Source organism: Hyperolius riggenbachi, chromosome 10 (genome assembly GCF_040937935.1).
Source record: "Hyperolius riggenbachi isolate aHypRig1 chromosome 10, aHypRig1.pri, whole genome shotgun sequence".
Lineage (NCBI taxonomy): Eukaryota > Metazoa > Chordata > Amphibia > Anura > Hyperoliidae > Hyperolius > Hyperolius riggenbachi.
The window spans coordinates 131,087,451-131,108,776 of NC_090655.1; the positions used below are offsets into that span (position 1 = coordinate 131,087,451).

A 21,326-nucleotide genomic window follows, 5' to 3' on the forward strand; every position below is an offset into this window, starting at 1 on the left:
TCTCTCTCCACGCCCCCTGCAGACTCTGTATGAGTCACAGACTGAGCTTCTCTCAGCCTATCACATGCTGGTTAGCAGCCATGTTTTGTTTTGTTTTTTTGCCAGTTTTAGGCAGTGTTTACAATTACATGCCAGGATTGCAGCAGGGAGTGGCAGAAACAGCACAGAGGGGCCCAGGAGAGCATAATGAATAGAATGGTATGAATATAGTACAGATTCTCTTTAAATGCCACGGTCTACCTGAGCGTGGTTTCTGACCATGCCCATCTCTTCATGACCACCACGTACCCATCCTCTGATGGCTACTTCCAGCAGGATAACGCAGCATGTCGCAAAGCTTGAATAATTTCAAATTAGTTTCTTGAACATGACAATGAGTTCACTGTACTAAAATGGCCCCACAGTCACCAGATCTCAACCCAAAAGAGCATCTTTGGGATGTGATGGAATGGGAACTTCGAATCTCCAACTGCAAGATGCTATCCTATCAATATGGGCCAACATTTCTAAAGAATGCTTTCAGCTCCTTGTTGAATCAATGCCACGTAGAATTAAGTCAGTTCTGAAGGCGAAAGGGGGTCAAACACCGTATTAGTATGGTGTTCCTAATACTCCTTTAGGTGAGTGTATGTCAGCTGTATTGGCATTGCCAACTTCATTAAGTCCTTTTAGTAGTATCTGAATCGCATATCCGAAACAAGCATGCAAAAATCTTGACATTTTTGTCAGAAGCATCAGATCTGCTGCATACTTGTTCAAGATCTGTGGCTAAAAGTATTAGAGGCAGAGGACCAGCAGGACAGCTTGGCAATTTGTATTGTTTAAAAGGAAATACATATGACAGCCTACATATCCTTCTCACTTCAGGTTCCCTTTAAATTATTTTACTACGCAACTGCAGGTTTTTGTTTCTCCCAGCTAGCTGAGCTGTTTTGGAAACTGTTTAGTATTGCCTCATAGCCATTTTGTTGTTGCCTGTAATGTCTTCCTCATTACAGGCCGTCGTCCGCCTTCTTGATCTTCGGTAACGGGCCCCGTCATTTCGGCCACTCGGCGTATGCACAGTGCGCGCCTCCATCTTGCTCCTGTGGCTGAAGCGTTCTGCGCCTGCGCAGTAGTACTACGCATGCACAGAGTGCTCCCAGCAACGGGAGCAAGATGGAGAAGCGCATGCGCTGACTGGCCGAAATGACGGGACCCATACCGAAGATCAAGAAGGCTGAGGACGGCGGCATGGGAGAGATTCATGCGAATGGGGCTGGAGGAAGCCCCAGGTATGTATAAAACTTTTACATGTAGTAGTCTCTGGTTTCCTTTAAATCATTACTCTTTGATACATTTTCATGAGTGAATTTGCATCATCATGTCATCTTTGATGAATGGGGCAAAATGCCTGATTTTTCATGTTGTTATTCCATAAAATTATTGTGCATTCAAAGTTTTTGTAAACTTTTAAAAGAAAATCTGTTCTGGAACTAAATCTCCAGGAAATTTCAGCAGCCTGCTCATTATCCCCTTCCCAGTCAGTCTGAAGCCACGCCTCCCAGCTTCAGCTGACACAGCAAGCAGCCTCTCCTGTGTGCCCAAGTGACTTAAAGTGTAACTGTCAGGCATAAAATCAATTCTTTATTTTTATCTGGTAGACAAGTAATAAGGATGCTAACCAGGCAATCCAAAAGTTAAAAATCACTCTTACTTTTCTTCTCCATAAAACTTAATTCCCCAGTTTCCCATAGCTCTTATTTGGTACATATGCTGCACAAAGGAAGTTGCAGGGCATGCTGGGTTTTCTTTTTTTCTTCTTTACTTTCCCCTCAGGCATAACTAATGCAGCCTAATTGGCTGAAGCCTCTTTCCCTCCCGTTTCCCCTCCCACACCTCTGTTCCACTCTGATTGGCCAATATTTCTCATGCTGAGACAATGCACTTTCTACTGCAGAGCTGGGTGGGAGTCTGAAGACTGGGAGGAGGGCGCTCAGGGTGGCAATGATAGACAGAGTAAGGGAGGAAATGTCAGGATTAGCTTCAAGCTAGACAGTCAAAATGGAAAATCCTAAGAAGGATTTTCTCTTTTTTTTTTACTATAGAAAAATCACTAAAGTCAAATTGTGGACCGTGCAATACATATGTTATGTAACTAGAGCAAGTATTTATCTACATATATATTTGTGTTTTGAATTTTTTTCTGAGATAGTATGGCTGAGAGCTCCTCTTTAAGGAGGTGTTTTTCAGGCTTACTAAGTATAAAGAAGCAACTGCCAAATGTTAGGGATCTAAACTAGTGCATTATCTTTTTCTGTTTTGCAAAAACTGTATTTTATTAAAAACAAAAATGTGTACATAATTTGAATATGTCTTAATTGGTGCATGTCAAAAAAGCTATGCTGAACTGGACCTAAAGTAGTTCTAGGTCAGACTCAACTGAAGGTCAATGGAGCTTAAAGGGATACTGTAGGGGGGTCGGGGGAAAATGAGCTGAACTTACCCGGGGCTTCTAATGGTCCTCCGCAGACATCCTGTGTTGGCGCAGCCACGCACCGATGCTCCGGCCCCGCCTCCAGTTCACTTCTGGAATTTCTGACTTTAAAGTCAGAAAACCACTGCGCCTGCGTTGCCGTGTCCTCGATCCCGCTGATGTCACCAGGAGTGTACTGCGCAGACACAGACCATACTGGGCCTGCGCTGTGCGCTCTTGATGACATCAGCGGAATCGAGGACACGGCAACGCAGGCGCAGTGGTTTTCAGACTTTAAAGTCTGAAATTCCAGAAGTGAACCGGAGGCGGGCCGGAGCATCGGTGAGTGGCTGCGCCAACACAGGATGTCTGCGGGGGACCGTTAGAAGCCCCGGGTAAGTTCAACTCATTTTCCCCTGACCCCCCTACAGTATCCCTTTAAGATTTAGTTGTTAATGTTAACAGGACAAAACCAAATGAGTTCATTTTACATCACCACCAAAATGCTCTTGTGACCAGTGAAACTGATGAATGGCTTATATCTGTAAGCCACACAAGTAAAATGATAAATTCCTCCTATTGGACAAAATCTGGAGAAGCATCACGTGATCAGATTGTACGTCTAGCAACAATCTAGCCGCTTCTACATCTTGTATTAAAGGGAACCGGAAGTGAGAGGAATACTGAAGCTGCCATCTTTATTTTGTAATAAACCGTGCCAGATTCCTGACTTCTATGCTGCCGCTAATACTTTAAGTCACTGGCCCAGAATGAGCGTACTGATCAGATGCTTGGACTCTGGCCTGACTCCACTGGCTGCATAATTGTTGCAGATGTGTCTCAAAAACAACTAAAGCCAAAAACTCAACATGAAAGCCAGGCAACTGGCATTGTTTATAAGGCAATCAAAATGGCAGCCTCTGTATACCTCTCACTGTAGGTTCACTTTAAGCTGCACAGGAAACAGAAATTCTGTTTGATCACCTGATGAGGACCAGCTAATTAGTGGCATGCAAACCAATCACACAATTTAATCAGTCACTACTCCATCATTTCTTCTTTTGGATAAATTATCTACAAATAATCATCTCTATAAAATCAATTAGGAGATGGACAATCATATGTGGCTGTTACAGGGAGGAGTGAGAGCTTTGAGCGGTCCATGCAGGAGGCAGATGCCGTCTTTGAACAATCACTGCGGCTGGAGCAGAAGGGAGATTACACTACAGCTATGGCACTGTGTAATGAAGCTATTTGTAAGTAACTTATAACCAATGCTGAACTCTGCCTTATTGTGTCTTGTTTAACATGGCATGCTTTAACATTTTGTGGCTCAGCTGTTGGCTGTGAAAGGTGACCTTTTGTTTTCTTATTTCTTATTTTTTTTGTTTGTTTTTCAACAGAATCCTTGCAATTTGCCGTTATCCCAAAATACTCCATTGCTTTGTTATTCCTGCTTTTGTTGCTTTGCCCATGCTTCTACAAAAGAGGCTTTGCAGTATGAAAACAGTGCTTTAGATACCAATTATTTTTCATGTGACAAGTGTAACAATACAGCTCTTTCATCTGGCTATAACACGGATCAGAATGTGCCTTTAATTACCTACCCTCCGTCTCAGACGACAGTCAGGCCTTGTTCAGTTAACATTTTAACTTTATGAAACTGTTGTGGGATTTTATACCCAAGTAGCATTGGTGGCCTTATGTCTTAGCAACATGTGCATTTTAGTCACAATGCAATGAGAACTGTAGGTGTAAAGCCCTGTACACATGCATGATTTAAGTCGGCTGAGGCAGCCGATAAGACCTCCTCAGGCAACAATCCAGCGTATGTACAGAGGCCCCGACAAGCGACTGCTTTTCTGTCATCAATTCACCAGGTGGATCAACTCAGTGGAGCAAAGGCTTCCTTGGTGCATGCTGCTCCCTGCCCGCCGAGTGACATCATGACGTCGCCAATCCATCAGTCCTTCGCCCCCTCCACATTGAAACAGAGCAAATCGTCAGCCTATAGGCTGACTATGCCTCTGTAAAGTGTTGACCCAACAATGTTGCCTGGGGGATGGGGTCCCAATCACTGACGGGCGAAATAAGTATTCAGTGTGTAAGCACCTTAAGAGTTGTTTTGTCATACATACTTTGCTCTCAGTATACAGTATATATCAGCTTTAGTAAATGCTGAGTTCCTCGCTGCCACATGTATCTTCTCAGGATTTGAGTAGGAAGATTTCTGCATGCAGCAGTGACTGTGGCGCTGTGCAGGTCACATTTGGGAGCAGTCTTCTCAAGTAGAAGAGATCCACCTCAGAGTCCTCAGCAAAGGTGATCGGCACTAGATGCTTTCCAGCAGACCCCTAGGAGGGTTGGTGGACAGGTCACTGTGCCTCCGGAATGCAGGCAACCATATAGAAAGTAGACAAGGAGGTCCGGGCACCATATGAGTTGCAAAAACTTCCACCGTTTTACTTCATCCCCATAGCAAACGATACAGACACATAAGCAAAGGCCTCAGAGTCCTCAGCATCAGTGGCAATATCCACCTATATTTGCACTCCCGGTGACAAAACAAAAGAGCATCCTCTCAGTAGTATCACTTAAAAGGCTTTAATTTTTATAAAAGCAGAACAAATGCAGATGTACACGGGTCACTTACAAGATGAGGGTCCAAACCCACTTAGAACCCCACTCGGTTGCTCTAGCTTCCCACCCAATGTTGTACTCAAAACCCTCTCAGTGCTGTGCAGTACAATCACACTGCCTGCTCTCGTCCTCAATAGTTTTGGCTCTTGCTGTTATCAGGGGTCATGAGAGCAGGCGGGTCGGTGTCTCTTTTTACAGTGTAATACTTCTTTACCTTAAACACTAAAAAAATAATAATAATAAAATAGTGCTTTTTTGATTGTGTACGCATGCGGTCCACAAAAATGCTTACAATATAAAGAAACCCTTAAAACAAATGTATCACTTTTGGTACAAATATTGCAGGGAAATGTAACCCCGGGGAGGTTGACCTTTTTTTTTAAGCTAGATCATGCCTTACAGCAATCCTGTGTACTACAGCTGTGTAGTACATGGTATCGCATTAATTTCCCTTCCAATAGGAGGACCTCACTGTGGTGGAAGGGTGTAGTACAGAATATTTTTGCATGCAAGTTGTTTTGGAAGCTATCCTCTATTAGTGTAAAGTTGTAACATCTGTTTTGAATGTAAAGGGTGCAGTCTGTCTATAAAAGGCTATGCACACCTAAGCTGGTAGTCATTCAGATGCGGCCTGGTTTAGTATGCGCTGCCATTTCCCTCTGCTGTGTATATTTTATCCATTTTATGGGTAGACATGAACATATAGAATAACCAAATAATAAAAGATCTGGCTGGTCTGCACCCAATCACAATTTCAAGAATGCACAGGTGACAACTGGTACAATTGCAGGGCACATCTGCCAGCTTCACGGTAGATGAGCAAGAGATGGACAGCTTTCCTAACAGGGTTGTAATAACCATTAGGCTGCACACAGAGGTTAGATGGTTGCCATATTATCTAGCTGTATGTGAGTAGAATGGCTGGTATCCCCGTGCCTGTGTACACCTTTCCCATACTTGGAGGCACACCCTGCTCAAGGATCAGTGACTTGCTGTATTGGATTTCTCTTCCCAGCAGGAGGTCATTGGCACCTCTTCATGTTTTTCTCCTGTAGATAAGAATAATAATGATACTAGGGCAAGCCAAGCCAGCATGTTCATATATTCATCCATCGTTATGATTGTTGAATCGTCTTTTGCACGGGCAACCATCATAAAATGAATACCACACAGTTAGCTGTAGCCATGATGGAGCTTGTTGTCAGGAGTTGATACTAGTACTAGTATTTGGATAGCTTTACAGCAGTTATGGATAACTTTTTTTTTTACTGGTGTGACACTGTTGAAGGCAAAGTTGTTTGAAAAGCAGCTTTAAAAATGTTGCTATTTAGTGTGTTACAGACTATTTAATTTTTTTAAATACATAAATCAATCACCCAAATATGCTGATTATTTTACAGAGATCAGTGTAAACCACTTTCATTTATTTTGATTTTTTTTCCAGATTGCATACCTCCCAGTGAGATAATGGCCTTCTCATGTTCTTTCCTACTGTGTTTACAATTTGAAAAAAAGAAAAGAAAAGCTTTATATTTATTGTATGAAAAGAAAAACCTCTATCACTGAATGTGCAGCCTGGCTTCACATTTTGGGAACTTTTGGAGATCTGAGCAGATCATTATCTCAGTGTTTTTCTTTGCTTTCTTGTCCTTTAGTGGAAGGTATGCAATTATTTATGTGCCTGTTGCTAAGGCTAGGCATTGAAAAATTCTTTCATATCAATTGCGTTAAATACATTAACATATTTAGGGTGCATTGCTTACATAAATGTTCATTTTTGATGATCTAAAAGAAGCATTACTTATTTTCCTCTGTACTGCATGTTCCCATGTTATGCTCTTTTTATGCATCCTGTTTTTTCTTTTTTATATTTTGGTTTGTGTGCGTGCATTTGTTTCTGCTATGTTTTTCTTTTGCATTTTAGCTAAATTCAGACTTGCCATGCATGATGCCAGATCTAGCACACACTGCAGAGCCCTAGCAGATAAGAAGGTGCAAATGTGTTTACGAAAAGCACGAAGTCTCCAGGACCGCATGCTGCTGCCGACAATTCCTCAACCGCTGCCACCAGCTTACCCCTCGCTGCAAGGGGGAGCAGTAAATCAATCTACAAGGTAGCTGCAAACAAACTTCCTTAACTAGGAATGATCACGTGATCTGTTGTTCTTTAGCATGGTTTAACACCCATTTAAGGGAAAACTACACCTATATCCAAATGAGGCTGAATACTAAGAAACATTAATGCATAATAAAATGGGCACATTTTAAGGGATTTCTGAAATATATTAATGACAGGAGAATTTGTCTGTACCTGCTTATTGTCCTGTCACCGCACTCTCACCGCAGTGAAGATGAAGGGACATTTTCTTTGGAAACCAGGAATGTAGAAGCATTGCTTGAGTGTCTGCTTTATGTGAAAACTTTCAAAAACATCCATAGTTTTCAGGGATAGCATTTAGAGGCTAAAAGAAGCATCCAGGAGGACCTCAGCCATACATAACTAATGCTTTCATCTCAGGAGGGCTGAAATGATCCCAAGGGACCAGAGGCTGTGGAAAACATGTTTTTACAGCTTTCAGGGTACCTGATGAAGAGATGTATTCACTTTCTGTCAACACTGATGTAGCAGGAATTGAGAGTTAACCTCTCCAGTAGAGATACAGGTAATAACCAACAAACAGTGGTTGGAACCCTTCCCCACTCCATCCAAAACTTACACATTAAAATTTCCATGAGAAATCCACTTAGTCAAAAGTTTGAAGATAATGTTTTTCAGGTGAGCAAAGCTGTAGTGCACTCTGCCCCAACACAAATACTAGATGCGCAAGCTCTCCCACCTGTACTACTGGCAAGTGGCAAGTGGATTGATCAGGAAGTTGTGAAGCCCAGGCTTGCAATAACATTCCTTCAGACTCCTGAAACCATGGCTTTTCTTGTTTATTAATTATAATTTTCTGTTTTTCACAAATGCCAGAAATACATTTTATAATTTCCCATTAGTGTCTTAATGTTGTCAACTTTCTAAATCTTTTGCTCTAGACTTTTTAATAGTATTAAGGTGGAAACATTATAATAGTATGGTTCTAGGCTTTATTATAACCCTTGCATTAGCATCACAAATGTTAAGGGCCCTCAGAGGACTGCAAACGAAATCACAGTTTTTATGGTTTAACAATCACAACTAGCGGAAACCAGCAGCTTTCCAGTCATAGTAGTTCATGTGTTTTTTATTTACGCTATTGCAGCTTGGTCATATTAATGTCTCTTGTATTATGTTGGAAATTGTGAGTGCTTAACTAATTTGTATCTGCTTATTGTGCTATTAGATTCCACCATTTTTGTCCCATGTGTTTTAAAAAACATACCCATTTATGAGAAAAAGGTATCTTGTGGGACTTTCTCTTCATTGGTTTCAGAAAGAAAGGAATATTGAAGCCTATGCTTGAAGTATCAGTTGTGTATTTTTTTCACACAACAACCACTACAAGATTATAGTTTTAGAAACATTTGAGACTGTAAGCAGTCTTCTTACATTTTACAGTCAAATCATTTTATTTCACAGATGCAGTATTGAACAGATTTCCTTTTGTGGAATATGAACAGCAAAGGCATTTACTTGAGAGAACTACAAAATTATCTTTTTCTCGTATTTTGGTATTCTTCTTTGAGTACTTATTTTGGTGAAAATATATCATATTCATATCATTACAGTGACCAGGCTATCTCGGACAAAATTCCAATGAACCGACAAATAAAGCCGGAGCCAAACACAGAGGAGGACTTCGCATCTACTCCATTAACACACCCGTTTGCTTCTAGCCATGAGTTGCTTCCATCGTCTGCTGAGTCTTCCAGCTTCACGTTTTCTGAGCATTGCCCATGTAGCAAGACATTTTCAACCTATCTCGCTCCTCCAGATCCAAATTCCCTAGAGTGTGCCTCAACTTCCGCACAAGTTACGGCTGATAAACTAGTAAGAACAGAGGGTTCTAGCCCAGATCTACACAACAAAAAGCAAAAGGGAGAGAGGAGTAACAATGGAAGTCCTGATAACGGTAAAGTGGCCGAGGAGCATGAAGTTAAAGATGGTCTCCTTACTCTACGGAGGATGAAACTCAGTGGCATTAAATCTGGTTCTTTACCATCATTACTATTTCCATGGGCACGTCGGACACAGGCTCAGTCTCCAGACAGAAGCACCCCACCTACCTATTGTCACAAATCTGTCAGTACAGAAATTAATGTAAGTGAAGACAAAGTTGGTTCCTCCATGGCAAATTCAGTGTCTACAGCTGGTTCAACAGGACTTATTGTTCAACCTACCAACATGTCGCCTAGCGCAAACAACCAGGATACCTTGTTAGATAAACAATGTGAGTTGAATATTTCTGAGTCTAACAAAGTGGAGGTCCCAAAAAGTAAAGGGTTAGTGCGCTCTTTGGCACAACAGTTCCAAAGGCTGCAGGGGAGTTCACCAAAGAGGAGCAGTTTTGGTGTTAATTTTACAGGAATTGACAGTTTTGAGCAGAAACCTTCAGTTGGGAAACAAATACAAGATTCTCTGAATCGACTTGATACAGAATCCATGCCGCAACCTTTGATAAGTCAAGAAAATAAATCAGTCAGCACAGATCAAACAAGTACTTCTCCAGACTCAGATGATGGGTCTTGTAATGTAAACAGTTCCAGTCTGCTCCACCTCAACAATCAAAATAACAGTTCACTCAATGAATTCCGTCCAGAAGATAGGGCTGATGCTGGTAACCATGGGAAATGTTACTACAAAGCAGAGAAGAAGGTGAAATTTGGAAGTACTGTTCATTTGCCTGCCTCTCTGCCTACAAACCAGTGGGTTGATAATGTCAGCAGATATTACAATGCCCAAGTGGATGGCTCAAATGTGGAACACCATGCTCACCCAAGTCTGTCCCCCAACCGCAATCCCATAAGGTACGGCTTATCGAAGAGCTCACTTGATCTACGGCAGGAGTGGAAGCCGGATTTTAAGCAAGATATTTCTGAACTGGATGCCTTGTATAACAACAGCCTGCAGACTTGTCCAGGCAATAGGAATGTGCAGTGGAGATCTGAGAATTCAAGACAGACGTTTGGGAAACCATGTGAGTGGATTGTCTCACCTTTAATTTAATGCAATATTGCATCATGTTCACGCACTGCAGACCCATCAGAATTCACAATTATTTATAATGTATAGTTCTTAAGTATCTTAAATCTAAGAATACAGTAAGGCTATTTCAAACCCATCCAATTTTTTTAATCTCTTTAAAGCGGTGGTGAGGTTAAATAAATGAAGCACCCCATCAGGCAGAAAGTTACAGCCGTGATCAAGTTTAACCACTTATGTGGTTACCAATGCTATATCTATGTCCCACAGGACTTCAGTTCCTGCTCAGGGACGTAGATATTCGTCTATTGCGGCGGATGGCCACCGTTCACTCCCATGCCGCTCGCAGTTCTCATTCATTAATCGAAGTCCCCGTGTCAATCATCGGCAGCATCAATGAGATGCCTGCGTTCATTGTAACTACCAAAGTAACACGTCCACCCATTACTTCCTGTTCGCTTAGTGAGAGTCCGCTAACCGGAAAGAATTCACAAGGATATCTTGTGGCCAAATAGTAAAATTACACATACATTTTATTTTAATAAAAAGACCCACACATACATTTAAAATTAACCCCTTACCTCCAACACTCCCCCATAGTTACCTAAATAAAGTATATGTATAAAAATAAAAAAAATACATGAGTAGTTACCTTACGGACTGAACTTTTTTAACCACTTTAAGGTGGGTCCCCCAGGACTGCATAACGCTGATCGGCGGCGGCATCTGGGGGACTGATTGGCCAGGGATCGCACGCATTCACCTCTATTAGGCTCCGCCCACCTGTGCCGTCAACCCGCCGACCAATTAGCAGCGCCGGCAGGTTGTAAACACTCGATCTCCCCGTTACTAATAGTATAATACACTTTGTTAAGCTAACAAAGTGTATTATACTGGCTGTCTGCTCCCCTGGTGGTCCCAGTGATCGAGCGACCACCCAGTGATCGAGCGACCACCAGGGGGGGAGGCAGCTGTGTATGTAAAAGCACACACACACTGATCCTGTCCCCCAGCCCCCCTGATCGCCCACAGCACCCCTCAGAACCCCCCCCCCCCCATCACCCCCTCAGACCACTGTTTGCACCCAATCACCCATCAATCACCCCCTGTCACTATCTGTCAATGCTATATTTTGGATTAGGTCCTAAACTGCCCCCCCTGGGGGCTCCTGATCACCCCCCCACCCCACCCTCATATCCTCCCCAGATCCCCCTGTGTACTGTATACATATATTCTCCCCTGTAATCACCCACTGATCACCTGTCAATCACCCATCAATCACCCCCTGTCACCACCTTTCACTGCCACCCATCAGATCAGACCCTAACCTGCCCCTTGCGGGCACCCAATTACACGCCCACACCCTCAGATCGCCCTCAGACCCCCCCCCTGATCACCTCACCAGTGCATTGCTTGCATCTATTCTCCCCTCTAATCACACCCTGATCACCTATCAATCACCCCATCACCTCCTGTCACCACCTGTCACTGCTACCCATCAGATCAGACCCTAATCTGCCCCTTGCAGGCACCCAAAGTAAGAGAAGTAGTGTAATGGGTTTTGGGGTGTATTTTTACACATACCCATGCTGGGTGGGAGAAATATCTCTGTAAATGGACAATTGGACAACAAAATCAAAAAAATTTCATTTACAGAGATATTTCTCCCACCCAGCATGGGTATGTGTAAAAATACAACCCAAAACACATTATACTACTTCTCCTGAGTACGGCGATACCACATGTGTGACACTTTTTTGCAGGCTAGGTGTGCTAAGGGGCCCAACGTCCTATGAGTACCTTTAATATTTTACAGGTCATTTTAAGGCATTTGATTTCTAGACTACTCCTCACGGTTTAGGGCCCCTAAAATGCCAGGGCAGTATAGGAACCCCACAAGGGACCCCATTTTAGAAAGCAGACACCCCAAGGTATTCCGTTAGGTGTATGATGAGTTCATAGAAGATTTTATTTATGGTCACAACACTGGAAGAAAAGCGAGATTCTCTCCCAGCGTGCAGGGAGGCCTCGGGGGCGCAGCCAATGGAAAGCCTGCAGGAATGCTTATTTCTGGGGGATGTATCGCGGTGAGGGGGGCAGAGAGCGGTGTGGGGGACACACACAGGCATGTCATGAGGCAGGGAACATGCTTCTGTGTCCCATCTGCCCCCCACCACCACTACCACACCACCTTGGTGCCACGTAAAATATTGGCACCATACATTGTACTAGGGGAATATTTTAAACATTTTAATAACTGGGACAAATGGACAAATAAAATGTGTGGGTTTTAATTACAGTAGCATGTATTATTTTAAACTATAATGGCCGAAAACTGATAAATAATGAATTTTAAGAAAAAAAAAATCTTGTTTTTATTATTTTAAAATGCATTTCCCCAGGATTTCTGTGCAAAAAGTGATCCAATTAATTTTCATAACCTTTTTTTTCCAGTAACTTGCCAAAATGTGTCAAGCAAGGGTCTAGTATACAGTGCAGGAGAGTATTGACGTGTATGCACGTCAATACTGTTCACAGCATGTTTTGTATTGACATATATATCTGTCAATACCGCTAGGGAGGTTAAGAATAGAAAAATTCTTTGCAAATGTACCACCCAAAGAAAGCCTAATTGGTGGTGAAAAAAACAAGATATAGATCGTTTTGTTGTGATATAAGTAGTAATAAAGTTATAGGCAAATGAATGGAAGGAGCACTGAAAGCTAAAAATTGCTCTGGTACAGAAGGGGAAAAAACCCTCAGTAGTGAAGTGGTTTAAGTCTTAAAGGACAACTTTAGCGAGAGGTATGTGGAGGCTGCCATATTTATTTCCTTTTCAAGAGTGATGCGTCATGGGAAACCTCTCACTTATTATTATTATTATTATTTATTGAATTTATAAAGCGCCAACATATTACGCAGCGCTGAACATTAATTTAAGTTACAGACAATATTTAGGGGTGACATACAGCAATAGGGGAATACAAGAAAACCAGATCACACACCATAGTATGAGTACCAGGTAATCCTTAGTCAGTCACTGGATGGAGCATGGAGATTAGGCAAGTTAGGTTCACTCAGGTGCATAGCATGGGTTCACAGTAATGAAGGTGCAAGAACAGGTAGGACACAAAAGGAGGAGGACCCTGCCCAAAGGCTTACAATCTAGAGGGAGAGGTAAGGACACGAATAGTAGGGGACCAGAGTTCAGCTGTAGGTTTAGAGGACTTGTGAGGGGTAGTAGGCCAGAGTGAAAAGGTGAGTTTTGAGGGCTTTCTTGAAGATGTTGGAGGGGGCTGCCCTAATGGGTGGAGGTAGGGAGTTCCATAGTGTTGGAGCAGCTCTTGAGAAGTCCTGGAGGCGTGCATGGGACTGGGTGATGCGGGGGCGGTTAGGCGAAGTTCATTGGAAGAGCGGAGTGAGCGGCTAGGTGTGTACTTCTGAGTAAGATCGAAAATGTAGGGTGGACAGGTTTTGTGGACAGATTTGTAGGTCAGACACAGTATCTTGAATCTGATTCTGGACTGGATAGGAAGCCAGTGGAGGGATTCTAGGAGGGGATCTGCCGTGGTGGAGCGATGGGAGCAGTGGATAATTCTGGCTGCCGCATTCATGATAGACTGCAGTGGGGCTGTTCGGGTCATAGGGAGACCAGACAGCAGGGCATTGCAGTAGTCAAGGCGGAAAATTATGAGGGCATAGATGAGGAGTTTGGTGGTGGCAGAGGTCAGGAAAGGGCAGATGTTACGAAGGTGGAAGTTGCAGGACTTTATGAGGTTTTGGATGTGGGAAGTGAAGGAGAGTGCGGAGTCCAGGGTGACACTCAGACAGCGGGCTTGAAAGGTAGGGCGAATGGTAGTGTGGTTAACAGGGACATGCACATCTGGGAGGTTCGTGCATGGCCGTGGTGGGAAGATCATACATTCTGTTTTGTCTAGATTTAGTTTCAGGAACCTAGCGGACATCCAGGAGGAGATGGCTGGAGGAGACCTTGTCCATGGTAGTGGTGGATATGTCAGGGGTGTGGAGGTAGACCTGGGTGGCATCTGCATACAGATGATAGTTAAAACCCATGGAGGAGATAACCTTGCCAATGGAAGATGTGTATAGGGTGAACAGTAGGGGGCCAAGGACTCCCACCAAGAGGTGGTTGGGGGTGGATGAGGACTCATTGAAGGCGGTCGTGAAGGAGCGATTGGAGAGGTAGGATGAAAGCCAGGACAGGGCGAGATCGTGAATGCCGAAGGACTGGAGGAGTAGGGGATGATCTACTGTGTCAAAAGCTGCTGACAGGTCAAGAAGGAGGAGAATGGAGTATTTACCTTCAGCTTTAGCTAAGGCAAGGTCGTTGACCACTGTGGTGAGAGCAGTTTCGGTTGAGTGGGCAGGCCGATATCCAGATTGGAGTGGGTCTAGCAGTGATTTGGCATTGAGGTACTGGGTCAGGCGTTTGTGAACCAAACGCTCAAGGAGTTTTGAGGCAAAGGGGAGGAGGGAGATAGGACGGTAGTTGGAGGATAGCGAGGGGTCGAGGGAGGGTTTCTTGAGCAGGGGTAGTACAGTGGCCTGCTTGAAGTCTGAAAGGAAGGTGCCTGAGGATAGGGAGAGGTTGAACAGGGTAGTGAGGACTGGGGCCTATTCCGTGAAGTGAGGCTGGAGTAAATCAGAAGGGATGGGGTCAAGGGGGGAAGTAGTGGTATGGGAAGTCTGCAGTAGGTGGTTGACTTCCTCGGTGGTAGTAGGAGGGAAGGATGTGAGGGCAGGATAGGGTGGAGGAGGAGCTGGTTGGGAGTGGGTGGGAGGTGAAGATTGGAGATTGAATATTTCCTGGTGGATGGAGACATTTTTGTTGGTGAAGTGGGTGGCTAAATCTGTGGCAGAGAGGGAGGAAACGAAGGGTGGGGGGTGAGTTTAAGCAGGGAGTTGAAAGTGGCAAAAAGACGCCGGGGGTTGAAAGCTTGTGCTCAGATGAGCTTGGTAAAGTATTCCTGCTTCGCATGAGCAAGGGCAGTGTGGAACTGCAGCAAGTTAGTCTTGTACTGTAGGAAATCCTGGTTAAGTCTAGTTGTTCTCCATTTCCGTTCAGTGGCGCGTGTTTTCCTTTGGAGGTTGCGAGTATGGGTAGTGCGCCAGGGCTGGGGGTTAGGGGGTCAGTTGCGGCGAAATATTGGTGGAGCAGCTTTCTCGAGGGCTGATGAGAGAGTTTGGCGATACTGAGCTGCAGCAAGATTAGGACAGGTTAGGGTGGGGAGAGTGGAGGAGAGGGCATGGAGAGGGGGTCAGCAAGGACACTAGGGTTGAGCTTGCGTAGATCTCGCTGCCATCGACCAGGTGGGTGGGTAATTTGGAGGTGCCTTCTGTGAGGAGGTTGAAGGTGAGAAGGTGATGGTCTGAGGGTGGAAAGGGTGCGATGTCAAGGTCTGCAATGGTGGTGGATTTAGTGAATATAAGGTCGAGAGTGTGACCTGCGTGTTGTACTAGACCAAGTGAGTTGGCAATGGTGAGTAGCCGGGTCACAGCGGAGCTCTGGGCTTCATCGATGGGAATATTGAAATCCCCAAGGATGATGGTGGGGAGGTCAGAAGAGAGGATGTGAGGGAGCCAGGAGGCAAGGTCATCGAGAAATTACGGGGTGGAGCCCGGAGGGTGGTATAAGACCGCAACAATGGCAGGGAGGGGGTGATAGAGGCGGATGGTGTGGGCCTCAAATGATGTGAATTGTAGAGAGGTAGGTGGAGTGGAATGGAATGTGCAGGATGGGGAGAGGAGCAGACCCACCCCTCCCCCGGTCCTGTTGTCTGGTCTGGGGGTGTGACTGAGGTGAAGCCCCCCGTAAGAGAGGGGAGCCTCTGCGGCAGAGTCAGAGGGGGTGAGCCATGTCTCAGTGAGTGCGAGGATGGTGAGGGATTTGGAGAGGAAGAGGTTGTGGACTGCTGTAAGTTTGTTGCGGACTGATCTGGCATTCCAGAGACCGCAGGGTAGGGGGAGCATGTGTTTGTGGGTGGGATGGATGGAAATAAGGTTGGAGCGAGGATGGGTGTTGAGGTTATTTGTGGACAGAGGGCTGTGAAGTGTATGAAGCAGGTCAGCGGGGGATGCTTGTCGGGCAGCAGGCTGTGGCCCAGGATTGGGTGATATATCACCAGCTGCAAGTAAGAGTAGGAGGGAGAGAGTAAGCAAATGTGAATGGGATTTAAATGTTTGTGAGGTTTTTGAGCTGCTGGAGGGAGAGAGAGATTTCAGGAGAGCTAACAGTTCATGAGAAGCTGAGTAAGGTGAGGAAAGCAGAGCAGGTGAAATGAATATGGAGTGTGGTACACTGGGAGGATGCATATTGCAATGCAACTTGTAGATGTTTGCAGACAGGCAGAACATAAGAAAAAGTGCAGTAAACATGGTAATGGTCTCTGATTATAACCAGGAAGTTTCCAACCACTAAACAGTTTAAATGAGTATGCAGTTAGTGCAAGCAAACCTGTGCAAAGAAGCAGAGTCTACATGGCCGTGCAACATATGTCCAGTAGTGGCATTTTTAGCAACAGCATTGGAGGCAGTTGTGGATGCAGAGTAGTTGTTTCTAGCAGAGTCCTGTGGCTGTTGAATCCTGTTTGAATTCCTTGGTCAATTCTTGGTAAGCTGTAAAGCACTTTGTAATAAATGGCACTTCGGAATTAAATGGCATAAGTGACCTAGGCCACGAGTGACCAAGCTCCAGCGCTTAAATAGGTATGGTAGCTGCCATGGCTGAATTGGAAGTGATTCTCAAATAGAAATTGGGAAAACAGTTCAGCTGAGGATGGAAGTGGCTACCAAAAACCAGGCCTGCTGCAATAAATAATTACTGCTCACTGGGCCGGAACACAAAGGATTCACAAATGTAATATGGGAATTTACTAACACTGCTGAACTACTTAAATTTATATTAAACAATCTTAGTAGCAATGTATGCAGCAAGCGTACCAATTAAAACGTGCAGATAAGGATTGCAGTCACCGATTGTACAGCAGACTTTGCAAGGGAGTAGCAAGCGTACCAATTAAAACGTGCAGATAAGGATTGCAGTCACCGATTGTACAGCAGACTTTGCAAGCGAGTAGCAAGCGTACCAATTAAAATGTGCAGATAAGAATTAAAGGGAAGGTTCAAGCAAAATAAAAAAATGAGTTTCACTTACCTGGGGCTTCTACCAGCCCCATGCAGCCATCCTGTGCCCTTGTAGTCACTCACTGCTGCTCCAGTTCCCCGCTGGCAGCTTGCCAAGGCGGGCCGCATTGCGTACATTTTTACGCATTCCCGCTAGTGCTGGAACATGAACACATACATTTTTACGCGTTACTGGTTCAATGCGTACATTTTTACGCATTGAACCAGTAATGCGTAAAAATGTATGTGTTAATGTTCCTGCACTAGCGGGAATGCGTAAAAAAATGTACGCAATGCTTCCCGCCGACCTCTGAGGTCGGCAAGCTGCCAGCGGGGGACTGGAGCAGCAGTGAGTGACTACAAGGGCACAGGATGACTGCATGGGGCTGGTAGAAGCCCCAGGTAAGTGAAACTTCTTTTTTTTATTTTGCTTGGACATTCCATTTAAAGCTGAATTATCGCAAATACCTTGTTTTAAGAAGGCAAATCATACTCAAATGTCTTGATGTGAAACGAAATAAAAAAAAACAGCTAAATTGGTGAATGGGCTTGTCATTTTGCTAATTGCAATTAAAGTGAACCTCTGGACTACAATTTTATTAAGCAGAACTGAAAAGGCTTGGTGTTTCTTTAACAGTTTCACAGCATCAGAAGTTTGTTTTTCTTACCAAAGCATCATTTTTAGCTGCATTTTTAGCTAACCTCCACCCATCAAAGAAAACTGCCCAGGCTTTTTTCCCTGATGCTGTGCAAAGCATGATGGGATTTCCTATGTTGTTGTTCACGTTGCTTAGCAACTGGGAAGGGTGATCAAGACACAGGACAGTTGGAACTGTGTCTCATTCTCCGTCACCTCCTTTCAACCAAAAAGGTGGCTGCCCCCATGAAATCAAACATTTGCCTGTTCTTTTAAAATCGGGTGGGTAAGAGATTATATTACCTATGTATTTTAATTAACATAACTAATGTAACTTAATGACAGTATGTTTGTTTAGGCTGAAGTTCCTCTTTAATTATACATTCTTTCATCTTTAGTCTACATTTATTTTCTTTTCAGTTTTGGACAACATATGTACAAGAAAGATACCACATGTTGCCGGCCGAGGTCTGTCACGGACTCCAACAGCAGAGATAGAGCGGAGTCTCTGTGGACCCGCACGCTCACCCGTGTCTAAGGTAAAGGGAGATTGATGAATTGGTGGGTCAAGGTGTCTTGTGCTTGAGGATTTAATAGACTGTTACTATAAATCTGCTAAAAATTCATCTCATCTCACACTCTAAAATGCAAGGTCCTTTACAAATAACTGATTTTGAGTGATATGGTTTGCATTCACACCCATAAACTATGTTGGCAAATGTTGTTAAACCGTTCAGCAGCAGTCATTTACTAAATTTCATGTAGCGTAATGAGCAGCCCAATTCAGGGTAATCATATGGGCCACCTATTCAGTGCAGGCCATGTAAAGTGTCACAATGCCTTGCTATTTTTCAGTCTTGTACAGTCTAGGCTGGCGATACGCTTAAAGATTTTTGGTAGATCAAGTAAAAGATCAATGTCTTTTTAATACTGATTGTTCACCTGGACTACTAGCTTGCACCAGTAGACTGTAGACAAGATTTCAACTGAAATCTAATCCAATATACTATACTGTAGAATGTGGCACGGCTGCTCGCTCTGTACTGGGCAAAGCAATACAAAGGTGTGCACAGTGGCGTATCTGGGTAAATGGCAAACACTTAAATTGTGCCCCCCAGCCCTGCCCCCAAGAAGAGTCTCATTCCCCCATAATAAAAGCAGCCAGGTGCCTCAAGATAAGAAATTAAATAGCCAGGTGCGTCAAGATAATTAAGTAGCAGTGTCCCCTATATACATAATTTGAGTAGATATGTTCCACAGACAATAGAATTAAGAAGACACGTGCTTCTAGATATCAGTATAAGGTAGTTATATGTGCACCCCACATTTGCAAAGTGCTCATCTAAGGACAGTTATTGGCATGAATATGTACTCTGTACAGTGCTGCAGAAGATGTCAGAGCTCTATAAATACATAATAAAAATATGGTAGGACATTAGACCATGACTATGGTAGGATTAGATTGTGAGCTCCTCTGAGGACAGTCAATGACATGACTATGTAGTCTGTAATGTGCTGCAGAAGATTTCAGTGCTGTGTAAATGCATAATAATAATATGATTGGACATTAGACTATGACTATGGTAGGATTAGATTGTGAGCTCCTCTGAGGAAAGTCAGTGACATGACTATGTAGTCTGTAATGTGCTGCAGAAGACTTCAGTGCTATATAAATACATAATAATAATATGGTAAGACATTAGACTATGACTACGGTAGGATTAGAGTGTGAGCTCCTCTGAGGACATTCAGTGGCATGCCTAGGTGCTCTGTAAAGTGCCGCAGAAGGTGTGTGCATGTGGGGGGGGGGGGGGGGGAGCAATGGAACTAAATGCAGCCACTGATGGAACAATTTCCTGAAAGAATCTCCAAAAATCAGCGGGGAGCAATAGGAATGTGATGTGTACCTTTTTAAGAAGCAGGGAGAGCAAGTTGGGGAAATGGAGGACAGTAAGAATAGTGGGAAAGGCAGGGGGGACACGAGAGGGCAAAAAAAAAAGAGAGAGAGAAGGAAGGGTGGGAGATAAGGATGTGGAGGAGCAGACTGTGTGGAAAGGGAGAAATCTCACCAGGGCTATCTTCACCAGCCCCGTTTGGCAGGAACATCACACCACAATTATGCTGCACAGTACAGGAGAGAGAGGGGGCAGAGCACATGCTGGAAGCCGCGAGAGGACATGAAGTATTCAGCGTAATAATCTTATCTATATTTTAGGGAGCTGCCTCTCTCTTCTCTGGTAACTTCACACACACTTTCCCACAGCTGTGCTCATCTCCTGCCTGTCTGTGTCACTCGGCTGCAGCTACACAGACTCTTGTTCTCCTCTCCCACCCCCATCAGCCCCAGTGGCAACAGCAGGGCTCCACTAAGCCAATCAGGAGGGGGATATGAGCAGTGCTGACTTTGCCCGGGCAACTAAGCAGCAAAGAAGTGAATCTGATGCAACAAGCATCTCCTAGTGCTGGACGGCGCTGGCGGCCAGCTAAAACACCACCATGGGAAGGAGCCAGGAGGTGCTCAGATCTGGCTGGGAGGGAATGGGATGTTTTCAATTATGCGCCCCCTTGGAAGTGAGTGACAAGGGCCGCCTATAGCAGGTGCCCTATGTGCACTCCTCCAGATCCGCCTCTGGGTGTGCAGTAACTGATCCTGCTCAAGCCCCCTTTACTCCCCATGATCTTCCTGGTTTTGATCATCCAAAAAATAAAAATTCCATATTCAAATTTTGACTGATGCTATCAAGAGTGCCCAAATATATTGTCGTTTTTTTTTTTTATTTTAAGAAAATTGATTCTTTTAATAAATGGATAACTTGATTATGAAAAGAACCAGATAATTGATTTCAGGGGGATGTTTCCTCCTAAACAGATACTTCCAGTTGCCTAGATGTGAAGAAGGATGTCTACAGGTTACATTTCTTCTCTCCAGCATACATTGAAAAATGGTGCCGATAAATTTAGGTGGAGGGTGAAGCCCTGGACTAACTATACTCCTGTCCTCAATCTAAACCAGGGGTCACAAACTCGCGGCCCGCGGGCCATTTGCGGCCCTCGATACAATATTTTGTGGCCCTTGCCGGCAAAAGCTTCCTTATAGTTCGCTTCAGTGCTCCCAAGTAATCCGCCACATCCCCGCCGCTAAACGAGGGCTGCAGAGCCCCCAAATCGCCCGGGAGGCAATCAGCCGGCATTTCCTGGAAGGGGCAGAGCTTTTAGCTTCAGCTCTGCCCCTCCTGACGTCAATCGCCGCACAGATCGCCGCCTCTCCCCGCCCCTCTCTGTGAAGGAAAAGTGAGATGGGCGGGCAGAGGCGCGATGCGCCGCGA

General features: G+C 44.4%; 1 protein-coding gene across 9 annotated transcripts in view; it reads left to right on the top strand.

Moving 5' to 3' along the window:
* USP54 (ubiquitin specific peptidase 54) overlaps window positions 1–21,326 on the top strand; it is a 230,889-nt gene that overhangs the window by 195,683 nt on the left and 13,880 nt on the right. For 7 of the 9 annotated variants that reach the window (XM_068258061.1, XM_068258062.1, XM_068258054.1 and 4 more), the window contains exons 17-20: window positions 3,562–3,711; window positions 7,020–7,209; window positions 8,807–10,215; window positions 18,421–18,539. In XM_068258061.1, the coding sequence (XP_068114162.1) occupies window positions 3,562–3,711; window positions 7,020–7,209; window positions 8,807–10,215; window positions 18,421–18,539 (1,868 nt within the window). The remainder of the gene's footprint in view (window positions 1–3,561; window positions 3,712–7,019; window positions 7,210–8,806; window positions 10,216–18,420; window positions 18,540–21,326) is intronic. The other 2 variants (XM_068258058.1, XM_068258059.1) reach the window with 1 other exon arrangement.